This window comes from Corticium candelabrum, chromosome 8 (assembly GCF_963422355.1).
Source record: "Corticium candelabrum chromosome 8, ooCorCand1.1, whole genome shotgun sequence".
In the NCBI taxonomy this organism is placed as follows: domain Eukaryota; kingdom Metazoa; phylum Porifera; class Homoscleromorpha; order Homosclerophorida; family Plakinidae; genus Corticium; species Corticium candelabrum.
Genome location: NC_085092.1, coordinates 2466866 through 2479665, shown reverse-complemented (window position 1 = coordinate 2479665; position 12800 = coordinate 2466866). Strand labels below are relative to the sequence as shown.

At 38.3% G+C, this 12800-nt stretch overlaps 1 protein-coding gene across 1 annotated transcript in view; it reads right to left on the bottom strand.

Moving 5' to 3' along the window:
• LOC134183749 (phosphatidylinositol 3,4,5-trisphosphate-dependent Rac exchanger 2 protein-like) overlaps positions 1-12800 on the bottom strand; it is a 37446-nt gene that overhangs the window by 14500 nt on the left and 10146 nt on the right. The window contains exons 10-24 of the mRNA XM_062651341.1: positions 11626-11726; positions 11465-11568; positions 10647-10696; positions 10517-10592; positions 10224-10296; positions 10002-10162; positions 8040-8129; positions 7826-7974; positions 7342-7427; positions 7223-7272; positions 3612-4118; positions 2388-2549; positions 1280-1454; positions 1120-1214; positions 950-1059 (exon numbers count right to left, since the gene is read on the bottom strand). Of these exons, the coding sequence (XP_062507325.1) occupies positions 950-1059; positions 1120-1214; positions 1280-1454; positions 2388-2549; positions 3612-4118; positions 7223-7272; positions 7342-7427; positions 7826-7974; positions 8040-8129; positions 10002-10162; positions 10224-10296; positions 10517-10592; positions 10647-10696; positions 11465-11568; positions 11626-11726 (1989 nt within the window). The remainder of the gene's footprint in view (positions 1-949; positions 1060-1119; positions 1215-1279; positions 1455-2387; positions 2550-3611; positions 4119-7222; positions 7273-7341; positions 7428-7825; positions 7975-8039; positions 8130-10001; positions 10163-10223; positions 10297-10516; positions 10593-10646; positions 10697-11464; positions 11569-11625; positions 11727-12800) is intronic.

The following is a 12800-nucleotide window of genomic DNA, read 5'->3' as shown; positions in this document are numbered from 1 at the left end:
CAAAAAAATTTGTGCAAGTTCTACAAGCTGTACCGGAGTCCGAGGCACATGCTGATGACACTGATCAGCTGATTTTCTGTCATACTAGCAAATACTACTCAAATCAGTACTAGTATGCCACTCCATGATTATTAGTATAACAAGCTATTTTGCAGCGTGTCTCTGGATCATAGCAACGATAAGTACCACATCACTTTTCTGTCACAGAAAGGAATCTGCAGCAACCTCGTCCACTCCTGTATTTGCATGCTCGTAAATATCGGCTTGTTCTTCTGTCTTAGCTTCATTGGGGTTTGAAAGAAAAAAAGTCTTTGCTTCCAGTCGCCTGCCAGCAAGACGAGAATCACATGATCTAAGCCATCCGATCAGTGACACCGTGTGTAGCAAATATACTGTAAGTCGATGGCAAAGAAGTAGTACTGCCACGGCTCTAATTTCAAATAATTACTGCAAGGACTTGCGTGGTGCCAGCACCATGCAGGTGCATTTTAGTACTCAACCAGCTGACTTATGCCCACACATCACGAGAATATTATACGTAGCATACTACAGTACTGACAAAAAATTTTCATGACGAACAGTGTCTTGATGGACTTTGATGAAATTGTTACATGATAAATGTTTGTCATTTACAGTACCTTATGCTCTTCATAAAGTTAAAAGTTTGATTCTAGCAAGTACACGTATCTCGATCAACCACCATTTCATTGATTTGGAAGGATGTCCGTATTCCAACTTGTGGCCATGCACTTCAAAACAATTGAAGAGAGTAACTCAGCCAGGAATGCAAGAACAAAGCATGCCACGATGAATCTAATTAAATGGATAGCAGACACAAAACCAACCAGACATCTAAAGACAGACATATGACAAACAAACAGGCAACCAATTAGACAGACAGAGCAACCAACAGATAGACAATTAATACTACAAGACAAACATCCTTGACCTTGAGATAAGCTCCTGATCCGATTCTAGCTCAGCCATCCGTGCATCAATATCATAAATAATCTGTCGCAATTCTGCTATTACATGCTGGTGTCCCACAGTATATAACCGCTACACACGAAAAATGTGATGAAACAGGTAGCATAACATGTGGTCGACCACAATGCCTACCTTTAGACCACCGTTTACATAAGTATCGTGGTGAGCAGCCAATGCAGCACAAGTTGTAAAACAGTACGTAACTCTGTGCAGGGCACTCAAACTGTCTGCAAACAATATCACCAGTTAATATTTCCTAATCTTGCCATTACTTAATTAGTCAAATGCATACCTTCATTATCATCATCAAAAGTGCCCGATTCCAATGCAAGAGCTCGACCACTGCGCAGTGTTACCTCCATCACTTGTGTGTGACAGTTGGTGGGGCAAGCCAAAAGAAGTGCTTGACGACGACACCGGGTTGTCTTATATGTCGGCCAGAGATAACGTGACAACAGATATGTATTCTAAACATTCACCACTTAAGTTAAGTAATGTTTGCGTGCAGACTGGCTACAAGTACTCAACATAACACACAGACATTTACTATCCAACAGCTTAACCTATACAAGCAACACAAGTCTTTGAAATAGCCTAATTGTTAGGCAATAATGTAAACGATGTTTTATCATGCAACAATTTTGTCAACGTCTACGAAATCAACTCTTGGCAAAAACTAATTTTGTCAGCAGCATGTATACTGGTAGTGTCAGGAAAATGACAGCTGTTAATCCCAAAAGCCGTCTGGTGCTCTGACCATCGACACTATAGCAGTACCAGGTCTACTTATAATTACGTTTTGGTAATAGTGTGTAATAGAGTATACCACTGTCATTGTGCCTTGGACTAGTAGCTCTAAGGTGGAGCATGCAAAAAGTAAGAGTATTCAAATTTGTCAAAAAATTTGTTTTGACAAAATTACAAAATATTTGACTTTTCATATGAAAAGTTTTGCTGTCATCATGTCTAAAAATATTAAACGTTCAAGATATTGAAATGTATATTTGGCAGTGTCTCCGTGCCCTAATCACGTACTGCATACTATACGTCAAAAGCTTGTCATAGTAGATGGCCTACCAATCAACTTAACCTGTCTTGTTAAAAGCAATGTCGAGTCATTAAACACATGGGTAGAAAGACATATGAATCATTTGTTTCCCGAAATAATACAATATAATGACAATAAGATTACGTCATTGTTTCCTAAAAGCAGTATATATAATTACTTGAGATGAATAGTTGAAGAGTTCAGTGTACTTTACACAAAATGATCATAAACATAACATTTAAGATTTCCAGGAATCTATGCCAACTGTGCAGTCGCTCAGTATCACTCAATCAGGAAAACAACACCTGAAGATTGCTATCAGTAGACTGAGTAATAAGGCAGAATAGCTTACCGACTCATATTTTTTACACCTGTCTTGCAACTGAGTGATTTGTCCCTGTCGCTTTGTCTCAAACACATCTCGATCGTCTACAGAATCAATTGTGCGAGCATTATCAAGTTGTTTGTATTGCTCTTGCAGGTTGTTGTCTTCAGCAGCAAATAGTTTCAACAACTATAACGGCAAAACACCAACTGAATTAAAGCAGTAAGTTGCAAAGTACGGTTTACTTATATACAAAGAGCAATTACTGTATGTATTAATATAATTAATGCAATTTCTCAAAACAGCTCATGAATGCCAATAAAACAAACATGCACAAAAACAAACCAATAAACACACAAGCAGACAAATGAATAACATAAACAAATAAACAAACCAGAACTCATAGAGCACAAACCTTGGACATTTGTTGTCTATGCATACCATGATTATGGATTTACTGTTTATCAATTACATAAAAATCATAATGCATTAATTAGCTATCTCCTATAACATCAGAAACCCACTCCAATGTCTTCTTGGTCTGAGTTGCCTACGCTGACATGTGTCTCTATAGACAGTAGCTTGGCCAAAACACATTCGCAGAGTAAGGAAGAGGCCGTCTAACAAGTTATCAAGAGAACTACCAAAATCACAGTCACACATCTAGCCTCATATGCCAACACCACTTTCTCGGTCTCTGGAGTCCTAGAAGTATGTGAACACATCATGATCCCATGCACTGTCATTTACATGGCGAGTGCAGCAACCTACAATAAAAACTGGAGCCCGTTTGAAAAAAGCGTGGCAAGTGCTGATTTTAAAGAATTTAAGATTGTGCACACATTTCACACTAGAAGATTACAAGACAAGGCTGTACTACATCTATCGGTTACCAAAAATCACAGTTGTACATCTAGCCTCTAATACCAACACATGACCAAACCTCATCCAAAACTCGCTTTTCTTGCCTCAGGAGTCTTTGTCAGCACTAGTAAGTTTATAGAGCTTCTATATATCATTTACATGTTTTACAGGCAATTGCTACTCGTTCTGATGCCTAAATCTTCAGATATGGCAATTTTCATGTACACAACAACGACGAAACCAATTACTTTAACCTTTTGCACATGCACATGGATCGAGAATAAGCAGACACACAGCAAAGCAGACAGACAAATAGAAACAACAGAATGACACAAAGGCTCCATCACTGATTCAGTACAAGCTACTAGCTTCTATTGACAGTGATACCTCAATCGGCACTTTGAAGCAATACTTGCTCTCTGACATTGTCTCCAGCACAGATATCTTGGAGCCACCCGCTGACTCAAATGCATATCGTACATTCTGATCTAACCCTCCAATAGCCACAGTAATCGACACAAACCCATTTCCTTTGTTCTCCCTGCCAGGTGGTGAACTTTGCAATTCTTTTAATAATTCCAAATCTCGTAAGTCGGTATGTAGAGTATTTTCCGAACTGTCAGCTGTTATAGCACTCCTTCTCATTTGAGTACCATTCCTTTCCATAAGTGGACTAGAACTGGTCGACTGTTTTGGAGTTGCTGAATATATGTCATCTTCCCATGAGAAGCTAGCGCTCTTGCGGAAAGGAGTCCCAGGTGTGTTGTCATCAAAAGAATTACACAAGCCATTATCCACAGCAGTTTTGGTCAGTTTTCTGGCCACAGATGTGCCTTCGGTAATTGCTGCAACAACTGCATTATGACCAGCATTAGATACATCCTGCCCGTTCACCTACACATCATCCACAATTCTCACATAAGCACACTACATTTATGTTTACAAGATTTAGTTGTTGCACTTATGATATAACGCTAGTAATTAAAGCTGTTTCCACTGTCACTTCCACAGCTATGAGCCTACTGAAACGTCAAAGTATTACAAATTTAGATGCCATTTTCTTTCTAAGTGTGCTACTTGTAAAAAATCATACAAAGCAACTGTCATTTCACATGCATATGACCACAGCATCTATAACACACTACGAGCTGTAATCCGTAATCATAAAACTAACAAGTTATCAGCCATGAAATATAAATTTCACTACTGATTATGCAATGTTACGTGTGTCCCCTAACAATTATTGTAAACCATGAAAGCGGTTGATTTCATGTTAACATTTGCAAGACAAGATAAGCTCTGTTACTTATTTGCGACAAAACTCGGCAATCACAAACCTGAATTACAATAAACTCTTACGAATGTTTTGCGATCTGATTAGCAGTTTGTCCATTCCCTGTGGTTGCCATGCATATACAGTCAATTGTAAATACCGTACTGTGATTGAAGTGAACTAGGAGGGTGGCACACTCGTGCCCCTTTCCTGAGTGTGACACACTTAGTCCACCATGCACCCATACACCCACACATCCACACACATCCCACAGACCAGAAGTCAGTCAAGCCATATACATTTGAGTATACACTACTCACCAAGTCATGGGAACCCTACAAAGTCCCGTTTCTTATGGCTCATAGCTGAAACATATTGCAATAATGCAAATAAACAAACACTTAGAGAATTCAAGTAAATGTTCAAGATTACACGACTTAAAATCTGTGTTTCAAATAATGCATAGGCGCTTGTTCATATGAATGATTATGGCTATATCACACATTTGTAGATAATAGATGGCTTGTTTCTTTCACAAACTAAGCATGCCACAATTACAAACTAACATTGCTTACCAAATTATGTGCATACTTTTCAGCACATCCGTACACAAGCATCAGATAAAACTTCAGCAAAATTAACACATGACTTAAAAACGATCAAATTAACTTTGCAAATGCAGATTCCATAAATGTCTGTTGGAATACAATGTAAGTCCAAATAACATATACCGTATTTCCTCGAAAGAACGCCGCTGCGTTCATTCATTTCAAAAGGCAGGACCCTGCGGCATTCTTTCAATGTCATTTCTATGTACAGTACCACACGCATAATCCACATGTCTGCATGGCCCAAGGCTGATGTCCCTTTGCCTTTAGCCATGTAGCACTTGTCTTTTTTCACCACTCAAGGTTCATCTATGTATCCTCTAATCTCGTTTTGCCTGTTCCTGAAGTGCCACACGTACTGTACTACTTTGAGTTTAGAGGCAGCCTCCTACGGGAATTTCTCTTCCGCCGTATAGTTCAGACGATTTAGGCGCGCGTCAAGCATGCACGAGGTATGTATAATGAATATCAATTACTTGTCCTGTGGTGTTTATTCAAGGGCAGTATTCTTCTAAGGGTGGCATTCTTTCGAGGAAATACGGTAAGATAAAATATTTTGGCAGATTGCTGGATTGGTGGATTTTCCAGCGAGCGCCAATATAAATCCACCATTTGGCAACCGGGATATCACCCACATGCATCAGGCATCAGCCTTCACTGGTGATGTGGAAGTACGTCATGTGGATGAGGTCACAAGATGTTAACCTCTGTTTACTAACAACGGTGCCTCTAGTCATCTAACTATGGCAACAGCATAGGAATTATGCAAATTCTGTTCTTCACACTGACACAGTAATTATTCATCAATAGTTGGAGCCAGTAAGTTGGGGAAATGTGATGGCCACAATATGCAGGTATCAAACTTAAACTCCTCCATGACAGCCATTTTTCTGACACAATACATATATCAATTATCCAACAACGATGTCCAACTGCCAAAATAAAATCCGCCTATATGCATTTTCTGTTAATTTCTTAGCAACCGCCAATATAAATTCCCACCAATGTTCATCTTATACGGTATAACTTATTTACTAGGGAAGCATTCAATTTTCCCATTCCAACCATTCCTGAATGAAGAGATGAGTCATTCCAAATCAAAGAGTCGTTCAAAATCGAACACTCATTCAACTCAACTACATTCCGGAATGAGGGGTGATTGTTGAAGAATGTGACGCTTGTGCAGCAGTTTCTGTATTTCTGTCATCATGGCTGACAAGTCTCTGAATGTGGCTATTGCACATGTCTGATTTGCGGTTTGGTCAAAACGAACAGATATTCCCTTCATTCTCACACTTCTAGTAAACCTATAAACCGACTAAACCGGTCGACAAAGTGGTTTGCTTGGAATAGTTAACCAAACACTACAAAATATCAATCGAACAATTAGGTATTCCTATATTCCTAGTATTCCGGAACGGTTGAGAAGAGCAAATCAAACACACCCTAGAATTCAAATTTGGTAAATGTAGCAAGTCGTTGCTGGAGACTGTAGGTCTGGCCAAACGACTTTCCAAAAAGTGTAAATTTGACATTAACTTGTTGGCTCTGGTTTAACGGTAAATAATGAAAACGAACATATTTTCTATAATCAAACAGGGCACTTTTCTATTAAATGGTCAATATTACACATGTCATTGTAAATAGCATCACAAATCACGACATTAAATTCCATTTTAGCCTGTCACTTACGGTATCACCTTTGAATTCCTACATAATCTTTCCCAAAATGTGTATTATCATATATCCTACTCATATATGCAATACACGTAAGTGCAAATAGGGTTACTACATTCCATGTGGCCAAGATCATTACAAATGTATGTACACACAGTAAACAGTTGTTCACTACAATAGCAATTCCAATAGGTATATGACTGCGTACCTCATCATTCCTGTGCCCTATAGTCTCACATAATGAGAAAGTTACTGTAATGTTCTAAACAATTAAACAACTACACTAACAATCCAATCAAAACCATATCATAAAACTCGCCAATACATTCCTATTCGTCAAAGTAAATCCACAATTCCACACTTAAGAGTAGCGACAAACAATATCGAATAGTTACAAGACTGACTGACTGATAATACATTTCAAGTTGGATTAGTCAAACCTGAAGAATGCAGTTTCCTGGCATTAAACCGGCATTGGCTGCAGGACCACCTATAACAGTTTGCAAATTGATTAGAATTACTACTGATAGAAGGCTAGTTTCCTACTGCACATAGTCACCTTTATCAACACTAGCAACAAAGACAGGGTTGTTTCCTCTGATGTCCAAACCAAGACCACTTTCACTGATGATAACGTCACATGTACTAGAATACACAATACAAGTATTTTATCGCCTCACTGTTTTGGAACACATCACATGTACGTATACTTATCACAAGAAAACCGACTGTATACCGACAAAAAATCATATAAACATATACAATGCACGACATAAACATTTGCACTGCTACAAGGGTTGAGTTAATTGCCACTGCATGTCTTTTTCATTTCATGATTGAGAACCCAGACGAGAGTCTAACACAACTCATTAATTGTCATGCAACTAATGTTCACACATTTCAACATTTCCCGTATCTCCAAAACATGATTGATCTCTCTCATCATGTGCAGCATCACATAATAAATATTTAACAATACTTGTTGTCACTAACAGATTTACAAAACTCGCAACTTAAATTCTGGACATTTGCAACTAGCTTACTGTGATTGCTTTGCCAATACAATAAGTTTTAGAGATGCCATTTTTTCTCCAGCAATGCGAATAACTGACAAGACCTCGTCAAGTGCCAAAAATGCAACAACACGTCCATTTACAGCCAAAACCTCATCACCAACTTTAAGTCCCGCCAACTGAAAAAATCACAAATTGCATTAGCAATGATTGACTGTTAGACAAATAGTACTTATGAACACACTTGTGCTGGACTGCCAGGAACTACAGAACTAACAGTGATCGGTTCAGTGTCTTCCACTGCAAAGTCAATGCCTTCTTCTGTGCTTGGGATCTGTAACAAAATCACCTATTTAGACATATCTGCACTGCGTAGAAGCAATTCTATAGCAAAATATCCAGTATATTCTATTCTATCTACAAATCAACTAGTTGCCTATTACAAAATAAAACAAGAAAATATAAATGAAAAGTGCAAGCATACCTTAAATCGAAATTACTAAATATACATATAATTTGTGGACATTAAATAACTGTATAGACATGTCTCCATGCCATTACTTAACACACAACACTCAAATGAACACAAGACTCGTAAATTAATGACAGCATCTTGTCTAGCAAATCATCACACCTTCTTGCTTCAAATCGATACTTGCACCCACGCTATGCTACAATTAATGTCTGCTCATGTGCTATATATATATATATATATATATATATATATATATATATATATATATATATATAGCATGTTGACTCATAGACGCAAACTACATCTCTAAAGGCAGAAGACCTCTCTAGCAGTCACCTAAAATTACACTTGACCATGACCAATCAGCCAGATCAATGATAATCATCAGAATGTTGATTTGAAAGCACAAAAGCCAAACTCTCCACACATGCACACAAGCATGCACACAAGCACACACACATGCACACACACACCACCACCACCACCACCACCACAGAGGCAAATATAACAGTCAAACATTGAACAACGTTGTACTAAAAGCAAAAAACATCATGTGGACAATGTCCATCCTAATCAATAAATTTACATATTAATTAATAGCTGTGCGCTGTTGTAGAAGACAACAGATGAGGGTGTGCTACTATAAATGTGAGAGTGTTTTAGTTTAGTTTATGAAATTACATCAACCTTATTGACTAACAATCATTTAGCATAATTTGCTGTTTAAAACTACATTGTTTACCCTAATATACAATTAAAGCTAACCCAATGCTGAATTTACAATATTGCTGCTCTATTGCTCTAAACCTGCAAATTCACAGTTTGTAATGACAAGTGTCAGTTACAATTAAGCTAAATTTAGAGAGCAAATTTGTTGAATAAACCAAATCCATAAAGATACGGATTGTGTTATTTCCATAATACAGTAGATAACATATCTCATATCTTATTGAATAAATTGTATTTTACATTTTAAAAACACACTTGTACATGTATGTTGCACCTGTTTCAGTGGAAAAGCCTCCAAACAAGCAAAATTTTCAATGTGTTAAAATCTATTTGCAAGTGCGTGTGTGGCATGAAATGCAGAAGTCAATGCAATGTAGCACATTTCCAGAGGCTGGACAAATTAAATTTGTGATGCATTACATTTGGTGAAAAGGGTGGCGCTAAAACGCTGTCCGACTGACTTGAAAATGTTATATTCAGCTCTGTACCACCATTACTAACACCGCTGCTGTCGCCGACCACTGTTGCCACTACCGCCGCCACTACCACTACCACTACCACCACCACCACTGACAACAATAACAAACAGTTACAACCCCAAAATACAAATTTAGCTCACTTTCAACAATTTGTGCACGTGTACATGCGTGTGTGTGTGTGTGTGTGTGTGTGTGTGTGTGTGTGTGTGTGTGTGTGTGTGTTTGTGTGTGTGTGTGTGTGTGTATGTGTGTGTGGTCTTTACGAGATAAAGAAAAACACCAAGTATAATAGTAGTGCCCTGATGCCAAAGCTACTACAAATTACCAGTAAACACCATAATAAGAAACATAAATCAAAATACAACAATTTACTCTACATCACTATCAAGCAGGTAGTACTAAACTTGAAAAAAGCAACATTAGAAGTCAGAAACTGACATACCTTAAGCAAAATTGCTTCATGTAAATTCATATTGATTTTACTCTATTATCTTGAAACATCACAACAAAGAGTAAACCTCACCACTATTGTTTTCGAAAGGTAGGCATCAGTTTCCCGAAATTCCATTCTTGCACTTAATGTCATGCCTTTCTTAAGACTTCCTCCATCAAACTCCTTCTTCTCTTCATCAGCTACAAACTTAAACAATGCTTGGTCATCTTTGAATGAGTGTTTATCAGACACTATCAACATTGTTTTGCTTAAAACCAATAAATATATATGCTAATAGCAAATCTGACAAACCATGGTGTAAGAATCCATTCGCTATAAGACACTGCCCAAGAGTAAGTGCTTCATCTCGTTTACATACATCTCCCTGTAAAGAAGCATAATAAATTCACTAAAACACTAATACAAAACAGCATACATAATTAATTATAAGTCTGAGACTTGTGTGTAAGCTTGTTAATTTGTAGTACATTGCTGTTTCATTGTCAGTGGCCTATTGTCACCTGTACGTACCTAAGGCATGTGCGAAACACTGACAGTGTGAAAAGAAACAGTACAACTGCAATAGTATACGCTCCACTACTAACATTTAGTATTAGCCAGTCAATTAACTCTTTGCCTGGGATGCTTAGAGGAAATGTCTTGAGATGATGTGAGTGGTCCCTAATAAACAAATATTAATAAATATATCTAAATTTACTTAAATAATATCCTGACTTAAGGGGAGATGACAATTGACTGTGAAGACGAACATATACTCTTGTTCCCTGCAAAACAACAATCAAATCAGCAACTTCCTGTACAATTAGAACTTGCATATGCACATGACCAACACACACACACACACACACACACACACACACACACACACACACACACACACACACACACACACACACACACGTGCACACACACACACACACACACACACACACACACACACACAAATAACAAAAATGGACAAATGTTAAGCCCTTCACATCGTTCGACGTCGACCTTAAGGTCAGTTGTAAAGATGGCTACCCCTGCCTCTAGAGACAGGGCTTCCATGCACTATGTGGAGGCTTAGGGCCAGCACTACAATCCATCTGGAGTTTGGCCAAAGTCATTCAGGGGCACTGACTATGGTGCAGCTCTGGGACTGGACACCAAGGCCCACAAGTACCTGTCTGCTGCATGATGTAACTGTCAAATCAGCGATCTTGTCCGTCCACCCCAGTCAATGACCAGGTACTCATCTATACTCATGAGTCGAGAGAAGCAAATTATGTGTAAGTTTCTTGCTTAAGGAAACTATGCCATAGCTTGGCATCACTTTGACATGAACTTGCAACCCTGCAAGGTTCAGGATGTTCCCATTCTCCAAATGCACTTTCTAACCAATTGAGCTACAGCACCACAGCACATGCACACACACACACACACACACACACACACACACACACACACACACACACACCACACCACACCACACATGCACATGCACGCACAAAAGCACATGCATGCTCTGTTTCTGTCTGTTGTTTACAACTGACCTTAGCCAAAAGATCCTGCATTTCATGCTTTGCCTTGAATGTTCCATCATCAAACCGGAACCGATACAACACATTGGCATTCTTAAAGTTGTGTCTGTCATTCACTAATAATGTAGTCACAAATGCATATGATGTGATAGTTGTCAACTATTTGGTAATACCATGATGAATAATTCCATTGTCAAGCAAAGCTTGTCCCAACGTCACTGCCTCTTCAAGAGAGCCAACTTCTTTCTGCTCCACCAACCACTGCGAGAAGTCACTACACAAGATACAAACATAATATACTACATGAGTCACAATGTACTTCACCAGCATGCAATCACAAGACAGGTCAGATCACAGTTCCAGTGCTTCACCAGTTGGATACACATGGTACACGTCAAGTACAGTAAACACTCGCTTATCTGACCTTCGATTATCTGACCGGGTTTGCAAAGCGGAAATGATGTCACAAGCCCTTTGCACAAGCCCAGTAACATGCAATGTGCAGTAACGATGTCTTCTAGGATTAGTTTCAACTGTCTGGTGATTACAGTTTGCATATTTAAACACGTGTTATCTTTTCGTGGAACCATTTTATCACTAGCGTATTGTACATGTTCTAGAGTTCACACCATACATACTGGGACTCAAAATAGCAGACTGGAACTCCGAGGTACGGTTGAAACTCCAACACTTCGATTATAAGGTCTTTTCACTTATCCGACCCCTATTCCTCCATCGCTTGCCCAAAGGGAGGTCAGATAATCGAGGGTCTACTGTATGCATCAATATAAGATCAAGTAGTTGGCAGCTTGTTTCAAGCAAAGTCTACAGTGACACAACTACTTGGGTAAGATAAGTCATGACATGCTTACATGCAGTTTTCTTCTTACAATTAAAGTCTATAGTGTAGCAAGAAAACACTGTATGCTACAGCACCCACATATATTTCAAAGCCAGATTGTTGGTGACATGTATTTTAGAAACTGAGTGCTTATAGATTGAGTGTTTATAATAGTAGTTACTAAAACATACAGTTATTTGTCACAGTCGGGAAAGCCTCCCAGCTCCACATAACTGGATGAACTTATTGTTGGTTACTAAATATTGCACTTTATCAAAATACATTTGCATTACAAGTATAAGTGTATAAGTAAGAGAATAAAATTTAAGCAATACATAGAAAATAAGTGCTTCCATTAACACAGCAAAAACAAATTGACCGCTGTCTAATGCTTGAAAAATTACTTGAACTACCATCACTTTAATTAAGTACGTCAAAATACTTTAACTGTATACTATCTGGTTAATACGAAGCAAAGTGTGCAATGAAAGTAAGTTCACAGTAACT